General features: G+C 40.3%; 3 protein-coding genes across 11 annotated transcripts in view; all 3 read right to left on the reverse strand.

Moving 5' to 3' along the window:
* The window catches only part of LOC102782507 (protein Dok-7-like), a 43965-nt gene extending 41786 nt beyond the window's left edge, over positions 1-2179 (reverse strand). For all 3 annotated transcript variants that reach the window (XM_035915266.2, XM_035915267.2, XM_035915265.2), the window contains exons 1-2: positions 2005-2179; positions 1865-1910 (exon numbers count right to left, since the gene is read on the reverse strand). In XM_035915266.2, coding sequence (XP_035771159.2) covers positions 1865-1910; positions 2005-2058 — 100 coding nt within the window. In that variant the 5' untranslated portion in view covers positions 2059-2179. The remainder of the gene's footprint in view (positions 1-1864; positions 1911-2004) is intronic.
* A 2441-nt stretch (positions 2180-4620) lies between these two features.
* On the reverse strand, positions 4621-21083 carry hgfac (HGF activator). 5 transcript variants are annotated; one of them, XM_087837170.1, is made up of 15 exons: positions 20872-21083; positions 20714-20765; positions 20261-20354; positions 17214-17287; positions 16962-17083; positions 15098-15266; positions 12556-12666; positions 11844-12018; positions 11002-11099; positions 10123-10164; positions 9700-9964; positions 7633-7772; positions 7181-7321; positions 6636-6778; positions 4621-4956 (listed from the first exon to the last, which is right to left on the reverse strand). In XM_087837170.1, the coding sequence occupies exons 1-15, from the start codon at positions 20932-20934 to the stop codon at positions 4762-4764; spliced, it is 1884 nt and encodes a 627-aa protein (XP_087693296.1). In that variant the 5' UTR covers positions 20935-21083; the 3' UTR covers positions 4621-4761. The 5 variants fall into 5 exon arrangements, with proteins under 5 accessions (XP_087693296.1, XP_006807783.2, XP_006807784.2 ...); XM_006807720.3 differs by having other exon boundaries at positions 15098-15229; positions 16962-17105; XM_006807721.3 differs by lacking the exon at positions 10123-10164 and having other exon boundaries at positions 15098-15229; positions 16962-17105.
* Positions 21084-23094: 2011 nt separating this feature from the next.
* Positions 23095-24473, reverse strand: part of LOC102783667 (regulator of G protein signaling 12) — a 44963-nt gene continuing 43584 nt past the window's right edge. For all 3 annotated transcript variants that reach the window (XM_087837196.1, XM_006807724.3, XM_006807725.3), the window contains exon 18: positions 23095-24259. In XM_087837196.1, the coding sequence (XP_087693322.1) occupies positions 23979-24259 (281 nt within the window). In that variant the 3' untranslated portion in view covers positions 23095-23978. The remainder of the gene's footprint in view (positions 24260-24473) is intronic.

Raw genomic sequence — 24473 nt, forward strand, 5'->3', positions numbered from 1 at the left:
ATTAAAAAAAATAAGTAAAGTCAATACTGGAATCCCCAAATGACATTGACAGTTACTAACAGGATGTATTTTGACCCACAGTAGCTACTGTAGTGTCCTCTGTTTGTTGCCACCTTTCAAACAATCAGTGTCAACTGACAAAACAACACTGTGTGGGTCCGTGTATCATCCCTCTCCTTCACACACACTCGCATAACTGAGGCATGAGCACAGACAGCTGGGATAACATGACATCAAAGATTTGAAGAGCAGCAGCACTCAGCCTCACTCCAACCTGTGGAGCATGTTGAGCTGTGCAGCGCAACATACCCAAGAAACCTTTCTGTGGTAAAACTGAATGCAGTACAAATACAAGTCCACGCTAAATCCACTCACTTTTCCATAAAATATTTGAAAATGTGTGCAAATATAATGACTACTAGATTTTATTTCCGCAGAGCCGAAGCCTCACAGGTAAGCATGACTGTTCACATGGTACATCTAAAATACAGCGAGTCTCTGGCTCAGACTTTAGCACATTAGCTTTGAAGATGGGATCAAATAAGAACCACAGGTTTGAAGCTTGTGTGATGTTGTTTTAGAAATAATCTGAAAGCCTGCTGTTGTACAGCAGAAGCAGTACACATGGTAAAAATAAATAATTTATAAATGTAATTGTGTAAAAAGAAAAAGTAAACTGTGCAGAAAAGCTTTCAAGAGTGAGTTTACAGCATGGGGAAAAAGACAGTGTGTGGATTAAAAGCACCTTTGGCATCAGTTTTCCCGTTTTTTTAAAACACAATCCCACCGTTAAACGTTTGCAAAGAGTCACTAAAAAGCTTTTAATGAAATTCTTTTAGCTTGTGCTAATGTTTCAGCTCTTTTTCAGAACCATTGTGTAATATAGGTTTTACTAGAGGTGGGCAAGTTGATCCAAGTGTGGATAGTATCAATATCATCTCTGGTATTGGTGTCAGATTGATACTAGCTCAATAATAGGCTCCATACTTTGTTTCTATCCACTAAGTTCAGTATGTAGCCTGCTGAACTGTGTTAAATAAATTATTATTATTTTGGAAACGAAAAAAAATATACATATGTCAAAAATCCACTGTTAAAAACGTCTTGACTTTTTTGTGTTGACAGTCACGTCTATTTTATTTATACCCCATAACACATTTAAACAACTGAAGTTTCCCCAAAGTGGCACATTTACATTACAGGCAAAATAGAAGAAAAAAAATGTTTATCTGCACGAAACTGCACGAAAACCTAATAATTGTATTTTGCTCTGGTAATTACTTATTGGGAAAAGTTAAAATCATTGATTTAGTGTTCAGAATTTACAAATTAACAACAATTCACCAAATCTCCCCTAGATAAAATGCCTTTATAGGTTAGGTTTTAAAGTATCGGCAACACTGACCCCGTATTTACTTGGTATCGAATCTACAACACAAGTTGCAGTATCACCCCACACACACACACGTATTTTAATACCAACTGTGGTTTGCACACATGTTGATTTTGAAATTCAAATGTATTGAATTTCTCATGCAAAACTGTCACACAGCAGCCACAGGTTTCAACCTTGCTAGTAAGCCTTATTTTAAAGGTTTTAGGTCTTTTTGTCCCTCCTTGGACGCCATAGCCTCCTGGGTCAAAGCTGTGTATTTGAACACAAACGCAGGCCCTTTGAAGCCGAGGCTTGTTGAGCTCTCATGCAACAGAAAACACAAGCAGTGCAACACCAGCTCACTGTCCTCCTCCAGCTTGTCGCGGCAGATTTGTGTAGCCGCTGTCAGATTTAATTTCAAAACAACAATGCGAGCGAGAAATGCTAAAAACAAAATTAGCTCGTTTTTAAGGTTTTTTTTTTTTTTACCTGCTACAGGCGACGGTTTGCGGAGCACGAGCCACCTAGTTTTCCACTGTGAAACAAAAGAAAAGTTTTTGGGGGTTTTTAAAGCACTGGTCAAAGTGTGCATAGGAGATATCCGCATATTAAGACAAAGTAAAAGCAACCTTTTTCCCGTCTCTGAGTCTGGCGTATCCCTCCACGACAACAGAATCCGTCATCTTCAGTCATGGTTCCTGACAGCTGCAGAGTCGCTGCCTGAATGAGGGGTCACTTTCAAAATAGCTGCGCTCTCCTCTAGCGGGGCGCAAACTCGCCCCCCAGCAAGGAAGGCACATGGAAAATGGCATGACCAGTATCTGTCTGTCTGTCTGCCTGTGTGTCCGTCTGCCGGCCATGCTGCTGCTGCCACCTGGGCTGGTACAGTGAGACTCTCCCGCGTGTTTAACATCCCACACGCCACTCTAACAGTAAAACCGAGCACGTTAATACATCAAACTAGACATATACACTCGCCGGACAATTTATTAGGTACACCTTTTCAACAGCTCGTTAATCAACCAATCACAGGGCAGCAATCATCTTTAAGATTCACGGAGAATAAAACCAAACATCCTTTTTAACCTTGTTGATGAGATTAGAGGAAGGAAACAGTAACTTGAATAGCATAAAAGAACATTGTGATCCTGGGAGCAAATGGGCTACAGCAGCAGAAGACCACACTGGGAGGAAACTGAGGCTATAATTGTCATGGGCTCACCAACATTGGACAACAGAAGATTGAAAAAATGATCCAGCGGGAAAACATCACCATGTCAATGAGCCGGCTCACTGTACTCGCATGTCACCTGATCTCAATCCAGCAGTGCACCTTTGAGGAGATGCATGTGGAGCAAATGTGTAGTGCTATCATATCAGTATGGATCAATATGTGTACTAATCTTCTAATAAAGTGGCCATTGAATGTAGCACCACCCTTTTGTGTTCATGTGGGGTCAAAATGTTAATGAGTTAAACTAAGCAGTTGCCAGGATTTGTGGGTTGTTTTTTGTTCGTTTGTTTGTCTGTTTTTGTCTCACTGTGCTCTGTTTTTGTCTTTTAATTTATTCCACCCAACCGGTTGTAGCAGACTGCTGCCCCTTCCTGAGCCTGGAGGTTTCTTCCTGTTAAAAGAGAGTTCTTCCTTCCCACCATCACAAAGTGGTTGCTTTGTCACAAAGCAACCACTTTGTGATGGATCGTTGGAGTTTTCTTCAAAATACTGTAGGTCCTTAACAGTATAAAGCACTTTGAGGTGTTGCTGTGTTTTGGCACTATATAAATAAATCTGAGTCTGAATTGCATCAAATGGAAGTACACTGGGCTGAAGGTTAAGTCAATGGAAAGCAACCAGAAAAAAACACAAAACCACTGGAAAAAGGTTTGACAATTAAACAAGTTATAAGGATTTTAACTGTGGACATATCACCAGCCTGTGTAAATGTATATTAGTAGATGTGACCAAAAAATGGACAAAACCTTTGCACAGTAAAAGAGGCAGGAGGCACTGATTCACCGTGTGAAGGGGTACTCATTGATACACATATACTTCATTTACTCTAGCCCACTTATCAGCTGATGAGTTTGCAAAAACGCAAAGTTTCCTTTTGATTGTTGGCCACACATCTGCTGTGGGAGCAGCAAGAGCAAAAACAGGAAGACAGCTGTGTATTCTGGACGAGTGGTAACATGGAGACTTCAGTCCTAATATTCATATTTTTCTGTTAATTATTATTTCAGCCAATAATGTTCAGTGTACCTCTGTGGCATTCTGCTGATTAGTGTATACCTGGTAACTGGGTTGCATCGAGGTGAGATCGCACTCTCACACGCGAACTGCTCTGCAGTTTGTTTGGTCCACCTCCTCTGAAAGGCCTTGGTATAGTTGTTTTAGTCTGCACACCTGTGCAAAAGAACCACACCAAGGGAGGAAAGCAATCTGAAGTTCAATTTAAATGGATTAAACACCCAAACACCATGAAGGTGTATTTAGAATTTCCAGAAAAAAAGGTCACCCACACCCCGAGATAATTTGTATCCGTGCACTTCATTGATTTGAGAACCAAAGCAGGGCAGTCTAACTTCAGGGGTGTGTTTGGTGCCACCCAAGGTCTCCCAGACCCTGGAGCTAATCACATACACTCAGTGTCTCTGGACCTATTAAGGTCATTTTAAGCTTTTAATGCCCCTTTATTATCTTTACATTCAGTTGTTCTTGGAGCTACTTTCTGTATTTGGCTTCATAGTTTTAGGTATCTGGAAAGTTTATCCACAAAACAACCTTAAAACTGAACTATGCATATTAAAAGTACCACATCAAGTCTATACAGTCTCTTTATGTAATTGTACATATATCAGCAATAAATATATATTGTTTTTTACCCAGTTTCTGTTATTTTCTTAGAGTTGTTTCACTGTTTCAAAGCTAATGTGCTTAACTAGTACAGTAAAAGGACTCAAGACCTTGAGATGAGCTATTTTTAATCCATGTATTATTTCTAAAGCCCATTTATATACTTAATTTTTTTTAAAAAAAACTAAAGAGAGAAATATCTGATGAATGAACTGAACAACAATACATATCAAATCTCAGAAAATCCAGCCTCATGATAACAGAGAAAAGTCCACTTGGAGAAAAACATCACAGTATTCAGCTTGTAAGTGAACCTTGAGACTGGCTTGTTTTAATTACATTCACAACAAATCACAGCTCTTTAACAAAGACACTCAAAGTTTGATGTCACTGAAAGTCATTGAAGGTTTATTCAGTCTCAAAATATTTCACAGTTAAACAAATAACCTATAAACTTCCAGAAGCTTTACAATAATAAAAAAATTGTAAAAAGTTCATATATAATATCTTTAAACATCTCATGCACGAAAGGTTATTTCCAGGTAATGTCGTTTGGTGAAGGCTTGGGTTTGCGTTTGATCACTGAATCGATCCAGTCTATGTAATTCACTACTTTTGTGTAAACTCCGGGTTTATTGGAGCGGCCGCAGCCCTCCCCCCAGCTGACGATCCCGTACAAGAAGCTGACGTCATTCCTCCCACAAGCCAGCGGGCCCCCGGAGTCGCCCTGAGGAAACGCACAAGTGGATGTACACATGAATATACACGCAGATCACAGTGAAGGCACACAAACGGCTGAGTCACACACTCAAAAATGAATATATTCCTCAAAATTGCTCTCTACCTATGAGCTAAACAGTCAGTTGTCTCCTTTCATTTAACAGGAAGGAGTTCAAATATTTTACACAGCAGGATGAGGGGGTAATGTCACACCACAGACATCTCTGAATATCACTGAGACCCTCGTTGCCTTCCCCCAACATTTCACTCAGGGGAATCCCTCCTGCCATCTTAAGTGCTGTTCCATTACTGTGAAACCTCGAGCCTGGCCTCTGATGTCATCCCCAACAGAGCCAAGGCGGGAGGTTAAGTACTGTACCGTCCCAGACACAGTGAAATAAAGACATTTGTTTTCTTCTTTCTTAAATTCACGTGTATTTAAGTTTGTATAGTCATGCATTAAATGAGATGTTGAAAAGGTAACGTTGATTTTTTTTTTAAACTCTAAAATCTGTCATTGTAAAATAGATTTTTGGTTGAAATGTTGTGATCTTCATGAAGCAAAGTAGTTCATATCTCCAACATCCAGCAGCTTCATATAATTGCAATGACCTGCAGTGGGATCACATGACTATGCATCAAAGTTTGTTTGATGCAGTGTGTAAGAGTGTAGTTAGAAGTAGTATGGACGCAGAGATCCAAGAGGTGCGTACGGTACTGGTCTTTATGTCAAATTATTTTTACACTGGGAAAGAGTAAGCTAGAGTAAGGTGTTTAATATAAAACACCAATAATGAACACAATATAACTCTTAATTAAAATACTGTTAAATAATTAAAGAAAAAAACTAACAAAAATATACCATAAAATAAAAAAAATGTAAAAAGTATGCTCAGCTTTTTGGTTCTGGCTGAGAGTAAAATAAGTGAAGCAGAATCTGAAATGAAAAAAATATGTAATGACAGAAAAGTCCTATTGATATTCTTTATAAATAACCTGATAATAAGCCATAATATTGTCACTATTGCGCTCAATCGCCCACTTTCCCAAGTGAATTTCCCACCCTGATAAGGATAAGCGGAAGAGAATGGATGGATGGATCTACTCCACTGATGTTTCCGAAAAGCCTTATATAGAGTTTTAAGCTTTTAACCAAGCCAACCAGCTATGAGGTGAATCATGACTATAAAGGAAAAGATTCAGATAAAAAATTAAAGGAAAATTTAAAAAAATGATTAGTTAAAACAGTGAAGGAACTACTCATCCCATAATGTTTTGCAATTCATTGAATTTACAGCAAACGACTTCTAACCTTCTTCTAACCTTCCTTTCTTCACGACATTGTAAATAAAACTTGTTTCCCTAAAAACAAAGTTGTTATCATATAGACCTGTGGTTTCTTGTGACACATATCATCATTTCACGATGTCGCAGCAGCTCTACTATGTATAGTTATAGTATTATGGCTCATAATCAGAACGTGACTATGAGTTTTATTTCCAGGACCTCACTGCTGAGCTCTACAGTGCTGGTGAATCTGGTGTCTCAACTGCAAATATAACACTGAGCCAGGAGCTAATTTAAAATTAAAAAAGACGTTTCTATCATGGGACTCTGTTTTAGGACACCAGCACTTCCTTGGCAGAATTACATTAAAACATGACAGTCCTCAAAATGCTTTCCTACCTGGCACGCATCAACGCAGCCGTTAATCCCTGCACAAATCATGTCACTGGTGACATGGTTGCCATACACTTCTGGCTTCTTGCAATTATCATGAGGAGTCAGTCTTACTCCAGCCTCCTGCAGAGTGGAGTATCCCATTCCCTCTGTCAAATAAAACACAAATGAGTCATCGTGTTAGATAGTCCAGTAACACCGAGCTGTCACCCCATATTTTTTTCCCGGTCCTTATGCTAAGCTAAGCTAGGCTAATCGTCTCCCGGCTGTGACAGATTTAGCCCTCAAGATTAAAGCAAATTACTATTTTCCAAAGTGACAAAATGTTTCTTTTATGTGCGTTAAAAATAAATCTGAAACTTTTCTCAAAGACACATAGCAGCGCAAGCAATTTTGGCCCCACCGTCACGGTTTAAGCGTGTAAACAAATAAATCATTCACTGGAGGTGCACGACAAATGTGCTCCCTGTGATCAATGCACGAATGTAAATAGTTGTCATCGTGACAAAACGGAAATGACACAGTTCTGCCATGACCTCCTCATTACTCACTCTCTTGTGTATGTCCCCAGCCACTAATGGTGCAGCAGTAGTAATCGGGGAACATCATGCTTTTGTCTGGGAGACAGATGGGCCTGATGAACGGGGTTTTCTTCACACATCGCCCGTCCTGCTTCTTCAGTTTGATTAGAACTGCCAAACAGAAATGAAATGTTATAAAACCGGCAAAGAAATGAAGCAAAGGTATGAAGCAAGTGGCTGACTTCGCCTCGGGAAAATGCCACACCCAACTGTCAATATGCATATATGTGTGCATCTGTGTTTGTGCGTGTTTTTATTGCGGGGGTGCAGAGGGACACAGCTGTTCAGTGAAGCACAGCTGTGCATACAGACTGGGTTCTTAAGTGGGTTTGTGTGTTTCTGAACAGGGACAAGAGGTCTTCCAGTTTATGTGAGTCACTGGCATATGTGTGTGCGTGTGTGTGTATGCATTAAATAATTACCAATGTCATGCAGTGTTGGGTTAAACACTGAGAAGTGCCTTGGAAAGACGTAGTCCTCCACTCCAAATGTCCTGGTGTTGGGACCGGTGGTATTAAAGCTATGCTGGCCCAGGACCACACGGATTTGAGATTTCAGGGGGCTGAAGAAAGACATTCTTAATTAATTCATTAGTATACCAAAGTCCACACTCACAAAGCTCATCAAGTCAACATAAACTTGAGGTAACTGGAGTACTTCACCTTGTTTTTCGTGAAATCTGGTGGGAAAATTAGAGAACCCAAAATACCGTCACAAAACATTTGTTTGAGCTTTTAGCAGCACAGTCAATCACATTTGGCCTTTAAGGGGGTGAAAAAGGAAGCCAATGCAGAACTTCCAAATGCTGCAATTAAACAGGTGTTTTTCCTGCCATTTGGAAAGTAGTCGATGAGTATTTGCATACGAGTTCGAGTATTAAGTGCAAACTATGGACGAACGCATGAATTTGCTAGCAAACAAAACAATACCAAAAGTTAAAGTTATGCATTATTAAAGAGAATATAGCTTCCAGGTCTAAAAGGTGAAGCAAATGCAGACGTGCCTTAAACCAGCCCTTGCTTGGCATTATGCTTACATTGCTTGAGAGTTGCCTGCCCTTTTGGATGTGATATAACTGCGTGTCACTCAGGAAAACTGCATTTTGCAACCACTTGGTGAGTGGTTGCTGGAGACTGCTAGCCCTCATTAGATAAACTCAGTTGCAAAGACGATGCTGTATCAAAAAACGTGTTGGCTGCAAGCAGATTCTTTGCAGTTTGCATGAAAGACAGCATTTTGTATAATTGCTAACTGCTAGCAAAGCGGTACTTATACTTGGAGAAAGTGCAACGCAAACCAGAAACAGTCTCCATTTCTGGCATCGCACTTTGTAAAATCTTACTGCTGTTTGCAAAGTAGTTGGAAAGTGTTTGCAGACAAGTTGAAAACACAACCAAAGTAATAACAAAGAGGTTTTCACTAATTAATTCACATTTTATGCTGGTGACTGGCAGTTGCTAAGGATTCAGTGACTGGTCTCTAGCCCTGTGTGTCTGGGGCTTTAGCCATTACTTTTCCAGGAGCGGTATATAGCTACAGGATGCTAACCAAGCTTACCAACCAATCATTAGCTGATAATTTAGAACAGCATCCTATCATCCAAATGTGGTCACTCAAGATGGGAAAAAGACCATTCTTATCATGATTGTTACACCTGTAGGAACCATAGTAGCAACAATAGACAGGAAGAGAACAGTGACACACAAAGGGAGTCAGACTAGTTGACCGATCTTTTAGCCATGTGGTATGCATTCTTACCACTGCGTCACTTAGGCTAAAAATCAGTTTAAATTTTTTTTACACTACTTTAAAGTCTAATAATTAAAATCTAATGATTTTAATGTCACTTGTGCTGTAAAAAAATCCACTTAATTCTGTAATTTTCCTTCCTAAAGCACCATGCTGGCTATAAGATAGTTAAACCCCTGTGGTGTTGATAATGCTATTTTATATTGTGAATTTTAATTAATACTTTCTAATAAGAAATCCAATCATGCCCCAACTGTACTAAAACACAGTTGTAGCAGTAGACATGGGGCTTAAAAAGAAAGCCTTGCAGATACCATATATTGTATTTTACTACATGCACTCTGCTGTGTAGGTCCAGTGCAACATTCAGTTGCTTTAGCTAAAGATTTGAACTTGTGGATGTCAGTAAACAGTAAATCTGTTTTACTGACATCAGAGGAAGGTGTTAACATTTGCATGTAAACATTACAACATGCATATTTAGACACGTTTGTTATATAATATAGAGAGAATATATTACTGTTTAAAATTCAAGAAATGTGACTTTTTTTTGTCAAGCTTCCTTTAGTCTTTCATAGACTGACTCAAAAGGGGATACAATTTCTTAAAAGACTCACACTTTCCAAGGTTAAGAGATAACACTGTGCAGAGGGGTCAAAATGGCTGGAAAAACTCATAGCGTTGCCTTTTTTCCACTAATGTGTGTAACATCCTCTGCAGCGGTAGAATTCAATACATACTTGCTGAAGAAGCAGTGGGCCGCAGACACGACCCAGCAAGAGGAGATGAGAGTGCCGCCGCAGAAGTCTGACTGTCCGATGTAAATGGCTGCCATCCATGGATGACTACCTTCCAGAGACGAATTTCCACCCATTATCCTCCCTCTGGCTGTCGATAACCTCTTCTTGTGCTTTGTCCCGCATAAGGGTTTTTTGGCCGGCTTGAAGGGTTTGGGATTTTCAATGGTGGGCAGGACGTTGAATGGAGTAAACCTCAGAGAAGAAGCTGAGAAAAGTTCAAACAGAGGATTATTTTCAGCTTAACTTGGACACAGCAAAATGCCACTTTCTAAAAAGAGCTAAAAGATACTAACAGATAAGAAACTACAAATCAATCAACTAGCTTAATTTAGACTTTTTTTTTTTTACTAGCTTCCTAAATACCTCTTCTGAATAATTTCGAATCTACTGCTGGTTGATTTCCCCCTGCAAGAAGCACAAAAAACAAAAATAGGTATTTCTATAAGGTGATGACGTTCAGTGTGGCAAAGCTTCCTCTTGCTGCAAATCATGTGTTGAGGATGATCAGGAAGAGGATTATGAATTTGGTGCATACCCCTGGCATCATGACAGACAGACAGCTGTGCCAAACCCCACTCACCACATCAACATTTGGCTCCACCTGACGTGACATGTTGATTCAGGGTGAGTAATGTTTTATTATTTCCCCCATATCTAACCTAGACAATGTTTTTCCTTTAAAAAAAAAAAAAGTTCTTTCACTAAACCAGTCAGCTTGGCTGAATTTAACTTTCGAGAGCAGCGTGACTCAGCGGCACAGATTAGCTGCCTTCTCTGCACTTTTTTTTGATTTTAAATCTAAAACTGGATTTTAATTAAATGTGAAGGCATTTAATAAGTCTCCACATTCGAGAAATGTTTCTCGAATGAGGAGCGTCAGTGTCAATGTCATATGAACGAGGCCGAGAGAGAGAAGACGCTGCTGCACTGCGTGACCTTTGTGAAAGATCATTACTTATTGCATGTTGTAATGATGGAATGAATGTTCAGAGAGTGGCAGCTAAATAAATCTGCTACTTTTAATGAGGAAACAAAATTAAGCCAAGAGTTGGATATGGTTGGTATGGTTGGTATTAGAATATGTACAGATTTAAACTGCAGAACAGCTCAGGTGTCTGGTCAAGCTAACAGATGTATGCCTTAATCTTATGCTAAAGCATATCCACACTCCAATATACCACCTCAATTACATCATAATTACATTCTGCACACAAACTCCTTCCCTGCGTCCTGCTTACTCACACGCAGCCATCACACAGAAGGGGACGCCACAGTACTCCCAGGAGATGGCGTTGTCTTTTATTGTGTAACACCAAGGCTTCTTGTCCTCGTCTGGGTTTCTACACACAGAGATACACAACGGACAGAGTGTGTGCGTGCTCGTGTGCGTGTAGCCTCGCTGCTTCCTATCTTTATATATTGCTTCATTAGCTGAATGTCTCACAGGGCCTCCATTGCCATTCAAATCCACACACTCACACCCGGATAATTCGCTTTCTTTCTACATTCGTTTCACGTTTTAACAACCAGGATTCAGGTTTTAGTTTTAAAGCTGCAATATGCAATCTTACCAATAATTAATGATCTGTCCGAGCCTGGGTGTAAGTCTAAGTCCCATTGTTTGCTTTGGCCTGGGACAATTTGGGAAACGTGCCATTTGCTGTCAGTATGTCTTCCTGCTCATGAGAAGTCATAGTAAGAAATCAGCTGACGGAAGAAGGCAGGAAGGAATGGACTAAGAGTGAATGTGCCAGAGATAAGCCTTTTGGCATGATGGTTTCAGGGTTTCTCCTCAGTAGCTATGTGCTCGTAAGTCACACGAATGACAAGAGTTGACACATGGAGTTGACAGATAAGGAGCATACGGTTTTTGCTAGCTCAGGGTAAAAAAAAAGTTGGATACTGCAGCTTTCAAACAGAAATTATGTGCAAACTATATAGAAATGTGGCCTTCCAGATAAGACTGTTTGCAGCACAGCAACCGACAAAGGCTTTAATATCTCATTTTGATTAACTGTTGGAGAAACAACTACTAGAAAATCTACCATAGCTGCTATTAAGGCAGGATGATTTAGCACACACACCTGCAGTAGGCATGCTCCCCAAGGCCTTTAACAGGTGATGCAATCACTGTGCCCACATGGAGCTCATCAAACAGCAGGTCTGAGTTCCACGGCAGACACCGGGCGCCGGACACGGTGGTGCCCACCAGGCCTCTGTAACCTGTGCCCCTGCTGCTATAGCACTCTGTCTCTGGCTCTGCTCACACAAGCCACAGAGAGAGAGAGAGAGAGAGAGAGAGAGAGAGAGAGAGAGAGAGAGAGACACGGAAATAATCCCAGCCGTAACCACAGTAAAACACAGGTATGTAAACAATATGAAAGCGATCACACAAACTCCCGATGCAGCAGATATGTGTGTGCGATGACAGCTCTCTTCCCTTCAGAATGAGTCAGAACACGTTTTAAAACCTCTCTCTGAACGCGTCAATGACAGCTGGGTACAAGCTCACCAGCACGCCCTCACCTGTGACCATTAATCAAACTATTGTCATCCACACATGCACGAGCATGCGTCTGTGCATACGTGACACAATGAGGATTCCATACATCTGCTCTCGCATATGACAAAGACTCTGGCTCTATGCAGACTGCAGTGACTAGAAAATCTGCCCTCTGCTATTTTTAGCCCGATACAAACATCATTTCATGTGAACTGTGCTTTCTGCTCAGATTTCTGCAAATTTTGCATTTCCATTTGAATGAACAGGAACGTAGCACTCAGCGTATGACTCACCGAGACTACAGTGAGGTCCACTGTAGCCATGCCTGCAGTTACACACTTCCTTTCCGGTGGATACGATCAGTCGACACGTTCCGTCGTTCTGACATGGGTTTGTACGGCACACTGGACACATCAAGACACACACTGTCACATCCTAATGCCATTCTCTTTAAAATGCTTGTTTTTCAGCAAAACTTTATTAACATTTAGCTTGTTTAACGGACCCATTATGATAGTCGCTATGCACAGTTTAAAAGAGCATTGGTGTGGCCCCTCAGTTTATTATTTATCTCCCTTGTGACTCAGTCACATTAGAATAAAAATACAGTGGCAACCTCCTTCCTGAGTGTTTGCAGTGAATTTGTTACACATATGACAAACAGTTGCAAGTAACTGTAGCAACCAACAGGTCAATTGAAGGTGATTGCTTAGTAGGTGGCAACCTGTCTCCAATCAATCGCAGTATGACTCAGACCATAATCGTTTCCAAATGATTGCTGTCTAATTTATAAATTCAGAAAGACTCTCAACATGTTGCAATCAATTTGAGTCAGTCTGTGTCAATGAGGCCAACTCGTCTACCGCGTGTATCTTTGCATTAGGTGACTAGACTCAACTGGTTGCCAGGTTGTTGTATTCTGATTATATTTCTGTAAAATAAAAAGGTTGTCGAGCACCTAGGTCATTTTGTTGGGAAATTGCAACTATTAAAATTGCCATTCCTACATTACTATCTTTGGAGGAATTTCTGTTTCAAATCTATGAGATTCCGAATTCTGAATGTAAGCAGTTAATGTAGAGTCCTGAAGTAGAATTCCTATAGATGCCAACAAAATTGTAGCAAATGGCCAGACATTTGCAATTTTTACACTTTGGAACAACCGGTTGGAACTAAACCAAGGAAACCACCAGTTGCTAAGGTAAAAAGTGTATTGCCTGACTGACCTGTTGCTTGCTGTTGATGCATTAAAACTTCCTTGTGATTCTTTTTGGACACTAGCAATTTGCTGTAGTCACAAGTAATTTGTGTGGTAGCCACAGACTCATCTGCAAACACTCACCGGCTAGTTGCAAAGTGTTAGAGAACATAAGTTGTACAACTTTTACTTTGAAGACGTGTGCGACTGGGGTGTTAAGGGAACTTTATGCTGATTGGCTGCCCCTCATAACGAGAAAGCTTAAACAGCACTTAGGTGGTTGCTGCTGTTCTGTGTATGAGGTATGAATTATATATGTATATAATATATATGTATTATGTATTATGTATGTATGCGTTTTATATATGTACTATATGTATTAAATCATGCATGGCCACGTCTGAAAAGAAAAACTGTGTAAAACTGAGCATTTAGAGCAGTATGAAGCCTGAGCTTTTGGCTCACAGGGATTAGTCTGACATACACTGACCTCGCTATTTAAAACTTCTGTATTGTGGCATCAATCATTGGAAATCACTGTAATAGTACATTTATTCAGCAATAATTAGCATTGCTACACCATCATGGTTTTTCTTACGCAGGTTTTAAATGTAATTATCAATAAATCTTAGATTACCAAAAGAAAACTGCAAAAGAAACCTCTGAGTATTTTAACCTGACTCTACAGTTCCGCTCAGGTGGACTTACTAACATCTCCCGGTCTCATTTTTTTGGTTTTGGTTCGCTCTCACCCATGCATCTGTGTTCTTATGTACATGTAATATATCTGGGTCTGAGCAGCCTCTTGTGAAATAATATAACATACAGAAAATTTGCTGGGGATCAGAGATGCCATGAGTTTATTGGGTTTTACTGAAAGTGAGCGGTCCTGATGTGCTTTGAAGAAAAACAATGTAAAGCACATTAAGGGTCAGGTTCAAGCTAGAAAACTTTTTTTTTTTTTTAGTTCTGCGACTCCTGTAAGCTGAGCCCCTATCATCATGACAAAAGCAGTTTCAGCTGAAGAAGCATGAAAATACCTCTCTGATTGTATCTCCTTTATGCCAGGGGAATCTGCTAAACGCCCGTGAACATCCCCCCCATTGAGATGAAAGCACCCTATGGACCCATGGGGTGTGTCCTAAAACACCATTCCTGAGTCACAGTGAGTCATATAATCTGCCTTTTCTTCAATGCAAAGTTACTCTTGTAACTATGGAGCTGTGATCAAAGAAAGGGTAGGGCACGTCTTTCAAACCCCCTCTTATGAGAGTGAAAAAAAAACATTTCTTCAGGCTAGGAAGAGATCTGATACTTTTTGGGAGGCCTGAGATCAAGTTGTATAATACTTTTTTAAATTATATGAGTTGCTAAGGTTGCTAGGTTTTTATCTTTATGTTTATTTAATGTAAAAACAAACAAACCCCAAAACATTCCAACATGTAGCAATATTTCGTTTGTCATTCGCTGATTTGAACATCAATTCAAGCAGCTGTCAAAGCAAATAGCGCTGAAGTCATTGCAGCCTATTGTATTGAGTTTTGCTCTCATCACCCCAACAATAGCAAAAAATGGCCAAGAAAAAGAAAACTGGACACATTCAGAGCAGAACAACAAAAGCAGAAAGCATGTCTTACTCGTGTAGTGGACTCTCTCACACTTAATTTCCCCTGCCACACATGTGCACTGTTCCACGTTACGGAGGTGAATTCGTCCCCAAGACTCTCCGATGTCATAATAGCGCAGGTGTACGGTTTCGTAGCACTTCTCTGAAAAAGCCGACACAACACATGAAAGGCGTCGGGGCTGAAATGGGAGAGCAGATTGAAGAGCTCAATGGAGCGTGCGGAGCGAATCTCCGATGGCTGAGCTGCTGCGATGGATCCATTTTTCTGTGTTTTTCCATCTTCTTTCACTGCTTTGCTTTCAGCTGAAAAGTGAAACCTGTTTACAGGTGACTCATAACTGATTTGCCATTATTTTGGCCTGAAGGCAATCACGCAAAATTTCAGCAGCATTTTAACGGAAAACACAGATTAAATGAAACTGGCATGTCATTTCAATGTTATACACGTCATGTTATTTTGAAGCGTATGCCGCATTTATAGGGCCGTGGCGAACGTAAGACTGTCACTCAAATCTTTCAATCACATCTCAGTGTCTATATCAGCAAATAGAGATTGCTCAGTTGTCATCTTGATAGCATCAGGTCACGTCTGTCAGTGGCGTGTAAGGATATAGCTGAATGCAGCTAAACCAATTTAAAGTCAATTAAACAAACTACATTTGCTGCTAAAAAAGAGAGAAATCACTGTGTCACTGCTGGTCTGTAACCAGTTCCGCCTTAATTCCTGCCCAGATAAGTTTGGGAACCAATAATTACAAAAATTGATAATCACAGCTGCCAGTCATTGGAGAATTTATTGCGTCAGACATCAGTGATTCCACCTTTGGGCACGGCAACTTTGTGGTGCTTTGCTAATGGCAGCTTTTTGGCATCGGCCACAATCTTTTTTTATTGTAAATGTGTAAATCTCTGGAACTAACAGATGGGGTGGTGCTACTGGCAGCGGCAGAACAGGGTTACATGAGGTGGGGTTGAAAGCCAAGGAGAACTGGTACACAGGCTCTTAAATACTGTGATAATCAAGAGTGAACTTAGACTGTTATGCTTTTGTTTGTCATCACGGTTTGTTTCCTTTTTTTATCAACCTTTATTTATGCAGGAAATTAAGATCAAAAGTCTCTTTTGCGAGTGTATTTTGGGACCATAAGGGCAGCCTTATAACCTAGCATGTTCTTTGACTCCCATAGAAAACCTTGTGCAAGCACAGCGAGTCCAGATTATAATGTAAATTTTCTATCTATGAAAAATCTCCAAATTTAGTTGTTAACAAAAGGTAAGCTCACAAAGAACAGCGTTGGGCCCTGTGGATGAAAGTATCCTTATTCTTGTCACCAGTGAAATTTTAAAACCTCCAACAATTACTGACAGCAATTTTCCTCCTAATCAAAGCTGTAAATCAGTGTAAATAACAGCACTTACCAGTGAGCCAGTAAACTACAACGTTATTGAATGTAGCAGATGTAACAGAAATGAAGCACGTCAAATGCCACACCAATTTAGTCATTGTATGATGAGTGGCCTCTTTGCATAATGACCCACAATCTGCAACCTTTCTGAAAAGTCAACAGTTGAGCATTTTTAACAAATATAGCCTCTCTATGTGGCTCACTGGTCTCCAGAGAAGAAGGAGTTAACTCTTCACACTCAACTGCCTTTACTAAACATGAATTTGATTACAGAGTTTTTAGCTGGCAAGCTTTTGATTTTGGTTTACATCTGTGGACAACAGATGAATGAGAACGGGCTGCCTAACGTGCACTTTGATGTGAATATGTTCAGGGAACAGTCAAAAAAAGACAGTCTGACAAAACCAAATATGAATGGATGACAAGCACTATGCCTTTAATTCATAGAATATTAATAAAGGTGCCTACTTTGTTCACATATTCTCCCAGAGAAGCTCTCAGGGCAGGAGCATTCGAATGTGCGTCTGTGTGGGATCGCTGTGCAGACGCCTCCATTCTGACACGGGTTCGCCTGACACGGATCTGTGATTCTGCGTGAAGTGTGGACAAAAACTGAAATCAAAACATCAAAACATAATCAGCAGGAGAACAACCGCAACACTGTAGCTTCTAATTAAACAGCAGTGGAAATTCAATCTGCAGCTGGTTTGGTGAGCTAACCATTTGGGTGGCTTCTCTCTGGTGTGCAGAAACCCCACTTCCTGTCCCGATCAAAATTGTGTGTAAGAGAGCACCTGGGACAAAGGAAACAGGAAGAGAGTTACCTGCAAGTCAGCAAATGCAGTAAATATGCCAAAAACAGAGTCTGCACAATTCTAACAAGCTTGAAAGTTAATATTTGGTATGATCACCTTTATTCTTCAACATAACCTGAACTCTCTTAAGCAAGTTTCTGTAATTTCTTTAAGTATGGTTCGATGTTTTTGTTCTGAATTTGTATAAAGGAGTATACAGGACCACTCTTATTCTGAATTATTTTCATGTAAAAATAAATAAATAGATAATAAATAAATAAATCATCAAACGTCTCTGACTTTTTCACAAATCGCACCCTGATTACAACCTTAGTAAGCATCCTGACTAAGCGTGTAAGTTAGCTGACGGTTAGTCATGCTATACTGTTGGATTTGGGCATATAGATATTGTGACATAAAATTGCGTAAACCATGTGCAGAGGATTTTACCCAACCCTTAATCAAACCCACAAGTACTGACACCCTGCTCCAGAACGCTGCATCTTCTGCCAACACACACTAACTAACTCTGTCAATCATCCACTAATCTAACCTGCGTAACATTAACATACCTCTTCTCCACTCACTGTAACTACAACACTCAATGACAAACCCATTCTGACGGTGAGCTGATGAGCACATCACAAAAACATGCAGGGTCAAACCGCCGCAACTTTACATGTAGGTGGACCAGAAAATATTGGCCCATGTATAATTGCATAAACGTTGCTCCAGCTTGCTGACATCCACCCTTTCTGCATCATTTCCAAGTAGTGAAGACTGAAACCCTGCCAGCGTGTCTCCTGTTGTTTTGTTTTTTTTCCAAAATCATAAGATGATTGTTGCTGTGTCACAATCTGAAGCGATTAAATAAAAAGAACAAATTGCACCATGATGGTTTTACTGAGGCAGCTGTTTATGCACCCTCGGGATAAACGCTGTGAAACGGCAAAACTTCAGCTATAGTTGCAGTTTCACAGAGTACCTCTGCATTTTATCTTCACAGTTAATAATGATAACACTGTATTATGATAAAATCATCACAGGCCCCAGCAGCAATTGAGCAATAAGCATTTTATTAAAGCCTTTTCGCTCATTACCTCATTAAAATTTGTGATCAGATGGCACTGTCGCATAAATCCCTCATCCCCGCGAGCTGTAATCAGGTGTGACTACACACCCCAAAGACACTGCATCAGTGTACAAATCACTACTATTACAGCAGTGATGGAAAAAACCAGTGTGTTTGTTCTTTTAAGGGCATGCAAAAAGCCAGGAACTATCCACCAATTAGAAATAAGAACACTAACTCTACATTTCTCCCTTGAGAAGAAAGCTGCACTTTGTATCTTCCAACCCCACAAAGGTTGACTGTTTCCGGTGCTTTCTTTTAAAGTTATAGAATTTAAAAGTCTGATATAAATATATTGGCTTTTATTTTTTACACAGACATATTCCAGTAATACTGTAATCCACTGCAAGACAGTCATCTATGACACCGTATCTGTGTGACTTAACAAGAAGAACTATACTTAAAGAAGTAAAGAGTTTGTTTGTCAGCTCACTTAAGCTCATTTTAAGCTCTTCAGTTGATAACTGCCACCACAAAGACTGAAGTAGTGTCTGGTATAATGAATACATATACTGATGTCTGAAACCAGTACATCAATAAATGTACTACAAGAAAGCGGTATACGATATATGAAAATATCGATATTTTGCCCGACCTCACATGGTAGCAGCTCAATGCATTTAGACATGTAGACAAGATCAAGACAACCTGCTGAAGTTCAAACCGAGCATCGGGAGAAGGTGATTTAAGTGACTTTGAATGTGGCATGGTATTGATGCCAGACCAGCTGGCTCGAGTATTTCAGAAACTGCTGATCTTCTGGGAATATCCCAGCACAACAATCTCTGGGGATTACAAAGACTGGCCTAAAAAACAGAAAATATCCACTGAGTGGCAGTTCTCTGTGTGAAAATGTGTTGTTGATAACAGAGATCAGAGGAGAACGGCCAGACTGCTTTGAACGCATAACACGTCAAACCTTGAAGCAGATGGAAAACAACAACAGAAAAAAAACACATGATCCTGTCAGCTAAAAGCAGGAAACTTGGGCTACAATTCACAAACGCCTGCCAACAGAAGATAAATGCTGTCTGGTCTGATGAGTAGGCTCAGAATTTGGTGTAGAAAACATGAATGCATGAATCTGTGCCTCGAGTCCATGATTCAGGCTGATGGTGGTGGCGGTGTAATGTTGTGACCGGATATTTTCTTTGGGTCCTTTAGTACTAAATGAGCATCATTTAAGCACCGCGGAGTTTTGCATCATGCATGTGTAGCTAACTGTCTGACCTGTGTGTATACAGTAAGTTTAAGATTGAAAAGGGAAGATTATGGCTCATTGTTTCTTAACTATCAAGCAATCAAAACACACAGCCTGACTCCGCTCCATCAGTCACGATGCTCTTCTGCTACATGTGCCTTGACGTGCTAAGGGTACTGTCAAGTCAAGGCTAGATGCTTTTATTTAATTAGCACATTTAAAAGCAGCGGGAGCTGCTTTCAAGTCGCTGTGGTAGATTAAAATATACAGTGACAACACTAAGTGGGAAGTGACAAAGGCAATGATAAACACGCATCATCAAGACAGCAAAAAAATAAAAGATGTATTAAGAAAATAAGTTCAATACAAACTATGCAATCAAATAATCTGTAAATTATCCAATGATTTTTTTTTTACATTTTGTGGAATAAAAATTTCAAATCATGCGTATCAAACAACGTGTGTGTGTGTGTGTGTGTGTGTGTGTGTGTGTGTGTGTGTGTGTGTGTGTGTGTGTGTAAGAGAGAGAGAGAGAGAGAGATCTGACAGTGTGTTTTGACTTGATTACACACACATTACAGACTGTTTGTGCAACCAAAACAGTAGATCCAGACACACAGGCTGGCTAATAAGGACTCACCATGGTCTTGAGGACAGGACAGTGATGCAGTGATGATGAATCCTTCCACCCTGACGAAAAGGGAATTTACATTCTTTGCCCGTGGTGGTAACAACTGCAGAGGACGTAAAGGGGAAAACACAAAACATTAGCAGCAGAAACTGTCTTGGAAACCCGACCCACCCACTCTCTCGCTGGTTTTCACACACAAAGACCCCTTTCACTTCAAATGAATGTACAAAAATCCATAAGCAAGCTACACCCCCTCCCCTACAGGTAACACCTATGCAAACATCAGCTCACTCAGGACTTAAGAGTGCAGCAGCACCAACTAAGTGAAATAATAATAATAATAATAATAATAATAATAATAATAATAATAATAATAATAATAATAATAATATAGAAAAAATTATTTTAGGACCAGAGTAAAAACAAACAAACAAAAACAAACAATAACAAAAAGAAACTCGCCTGTATGGCTCTTCCTCACCGTCTCTGCTTCATATGTAGGTGCTAATGTGTGCTGAAATCAAGGGAGAGACGTTATTTCACTCCTTTCACGCTCTCAAAAACACGCAATAACAATAAGCACAGACTCACTTGAGTAGAGAAGTGTGGCTAAAACTTACCACTCCTGCGAAAACGCACGAGAGAAAAAGCATCACGGCGTTTGCCATCGCGAAAGTTTGCATCTGATGTTTCCCTGGTGCTTATTTCAGCTTATTTAAGCTTATTTCCCGTGTGCCTGTCACGTAATATCTGTCAGTGTCAGAGTCCTCAGCCCGTTTTTGGTCATAGGAAACGTGGGAAATCCTGCAAGTATTATCCTGTCCCTCACAAGTTGAAGCTGTATTGAGTAAACCCGTTGCGTCATTAGGCTTGTCTGACGCTGAGGCATCCTGTATCCCGGCTGGTGTTCCCTCAGCTCCCCCTCTGCGGTCGCCCACGGTTTATCATTACGACTTATCGACTCACGAAAGAAACAAGAAGTTTCTTGAGACAGAGGCAGGCAGAGAGGTAATACCGCTCAATCCTTACCCCTTTTAGGTTTAACACTGCTTTCTCCTAAAGTCGCCAAATTTTAGCTTTTCTTTCACCTGTGGTGTAGGTGTGCGTCGTTTCTGTACTTAACAGAGATTTTGCTTCATATCGACGCGGGATATGACAGCATCACACGGTTCCTGCAGATTTGTCGGTTGCACATCCGCGATGCCAATGTTCCGTGCTACCACAATAGACAACAAAGATGCACTATTGGATTGAGATCTGATGACTGTGGAGGCCATTTGAGTAGTGAACTCATCGTCGTGTTTAAAAAAAAAAACAGTTTGAGATGATCTGAACTTTGTGACACGACACATTATCAGCCAATAGAAGATGGACATACTGTGGTCATAGAGCGCAACAATACTCAGGTAGGCTGCGGTGTCTCAATGGTGCTCACTAAGTGGTGCAGTCTGTACCGCGGATACAATTCGGGATTGATTTCACGTTTACGCCAGATACGGATCCTACCAACTGAATGTCGCAGCAGAAACGAAGACTCATCAGACGAGACAACATTTTTCCAATCTTCTGTTGTCCCAATAGTTGTGGTGAGATATTGTTTGCAGTATCACTTTCCTGTTGGCAGTTCCTTAGTTGACAGGAGTGGCATCCAGTGCGGTCTTCTGCTGCTATAGGCCATCTGCTTCAAGGTTGGAAGTGTTGTTGAAGATGCTCTTCTGCATACCTTGGTTGTAATGAGTGGTTAGTATCCACCTGGACCAGTCTGGCTATTCTCCAGACATTTCCACCCAGAGACCCGTCACTTACAAATATTTCCTCTTTTCAGACCGTTCTCTATGAACCATAGAGAGTGCAGGAACACATCGGCCGTTTCTGAAATACTCAGCTCCACTCATCTGACATCAACCATGAAAGTCCCTAAATCAATTTTCTGCTTTATTCTGATACTCAGATTAAACTTCAGCAAGTCATCCTGACCATGTCAGTCTAATAAATTCACTGAGCTGCTGTGGTGTGATTGGAATTATCTCAGTTTTGCTAATCATTTCACCATAGACCATTTGGGGATACAAGGACAAAGAAGTAAGGCACATTTATCTTTAATGTGCATTTTCAAGCATTATTGTTCCTGTCAGCACTCCCTTCATTCAGTTTGCAGTTCTCTTCAGGTAATCTGTCATCTAGAAGGTTTCTGTCCTGAAATGTACACAATGAGTTTTCTAAATCTGGAGTTGAAGGTTGCAAAATACAAGTGAAATAAGTGTGTGTGACTATGAAAAGTAGTGTCTGCTGTAAAATATTCACAGGTGTTATGCTCAATAACATCTCAAGATAAGGAAATGTCTAATCGGGAAGATAATTTGGGACCTCAAAGGAATTGTTGTTCCTAAGAAGAACTCATTAAAGAAAATACCTCTGAAATCAGGTAAAGCATGGAAGTCAACTATCCAAGAGTTTCATATCTTGTCAGCATTCCAGCAGTGACATGCTGTATCAAGTCAAAGTCCCCAGTCATGCAATCTAACCTCTAATTTTCACCAGCTGTAATAATCTTCCTCCAGATGTTGGGCTAAAAATACAAAGAGGAGGCTGGGCCTCTAACTAGCACATAAGTAGCAAGTGAAGGTGAACTTTCCAGATGGGAAATCGTTCAGCCTTGAAGACTACGTTGTTAATTATTGACAGCTCTAACTGACTTAGCAAACACATTGAGCTGGTCAAATATACCAAGTATGAAATGAAGACTTTGGATTAGATACAACAACAAAGAAACATTTGAAGTATTTTTCCCCCCCTCGTTTACCCGATGAAAGCACAAAAGCAAAGACACACAGTTGGTTGAAAGTAGAGCCATCGAAGCCTTTTAATTGTTCAACAATTTGGACAACCTCACAACCACAGAAACAGAAAGTACAGACAATAGAGGTACTGTTATGTGTCATCTGTACAACACAGGAAGACAATATGAACAAGAAATAGTCAAATATCTAAGAGTCCTCTCCTAGCATGTGGTCCTACTTTCTAATCAGGACACGTAAAACAAAAGTCAAGCTTTACTTTCTAGATTTTTAAATTATCATTGCTATTTCAATTGCATCTCACAACTTTTCTCAGCGCAAGACTAGCAGAAAAAGGTAATGGGTGGACAGTTAATTGGGACTTTAATGTAAAACTCAATATACCCAAACAGCTTAACAGCTCATTAAATCATTTGGTGATGGTTTCGAAATTGTTATCAAGAACCTGAACAAGCGTTTTTCCTGAGCTTTAACTTTTTGGTTTCCACCACCAGAAGGCTGCCGGTTATTACATTGTTTTTTTGTTTAGAAGATGTTAAGCAGCTTCTTATCAAGCAGTGTCCTATTTCTCAGTCATTTCCACTTTTTAAATTGTGTACAATTATTATCAACTGGTACCCCAAAGTGAGTTTCAGGCTTCTTCTGTGGTATTATTATTTAGCTTAACATGGCTCAAAATAGTTAATTATCAAAGCATACCAATAACAAAACATATCACTGTCCCAAAATTACAACCGGTACTAGAAGTCAACAAGATGCCTGAACTGTTTTTAAACAAATATACAATATCCATCACCATAATATTGATGCTTTAGTAAAGAAAACTGACAACTTGTACATGCAGCACATTGTTCGACTACATCTCCTCAAACAACAGTCGCTCAGGCTTTAAAAGTGCAGCAGTGGGGATTGGGGGGGGGGGAGTCCCTTTAGACGATGGTGGCCTTGTAAAGATCTGTGTTGCAGTCCTGGCCCTCCGGTGGGTTGCGGCCGTTCTGGGGCATCTGGGCGTTTCTCATTTTGCTCTGGCACTGTCGCAGCTCGGCGACATAGCCCTGAAAACTCAGACTCAGCTCAGAGTCCTCACCCTGGGATGTCTCCGCTGTTCCTTCTTCTAGATGTACTCCCTCCACATCCATCACCTCCTGAATGGTATGTGCAGCGTTGGCTTTTTTAGGTGACTTGGCATTAGGGATCGTTTCTGTCGCCTCTGTGCAAGGGAGAGAAAAACAAAACAAAACATGGAAGATATAAGATTTATAATGGACATCCAAGAGATACTTGGATATTGCAGATGATGGGTGGGATGGCCCATTCTGCATTCAAATTATATAACATCATAAGGAACCATTTACTGTACTTTAAAGTGCTGTCCACCCAGGAAGTTACTAGCACCAACATGGCAACCACAGACCACCAAAAGT

Source organism: Neolamprologus brichardi, chromosome 3, assembly GCF_056152115.1.
Source record: "Neolamprologus brichardi isolate AB-2024 chromosome 3, ASM5615211v1, whole genome shotgun sequence".
Taxonomy (NCBI): Eukaryota; Metazoa; Chordata; class Actinopteri; order Cichliformes; family Cichlidae; genus Neolamprologus; species Neolamprologus brichardi.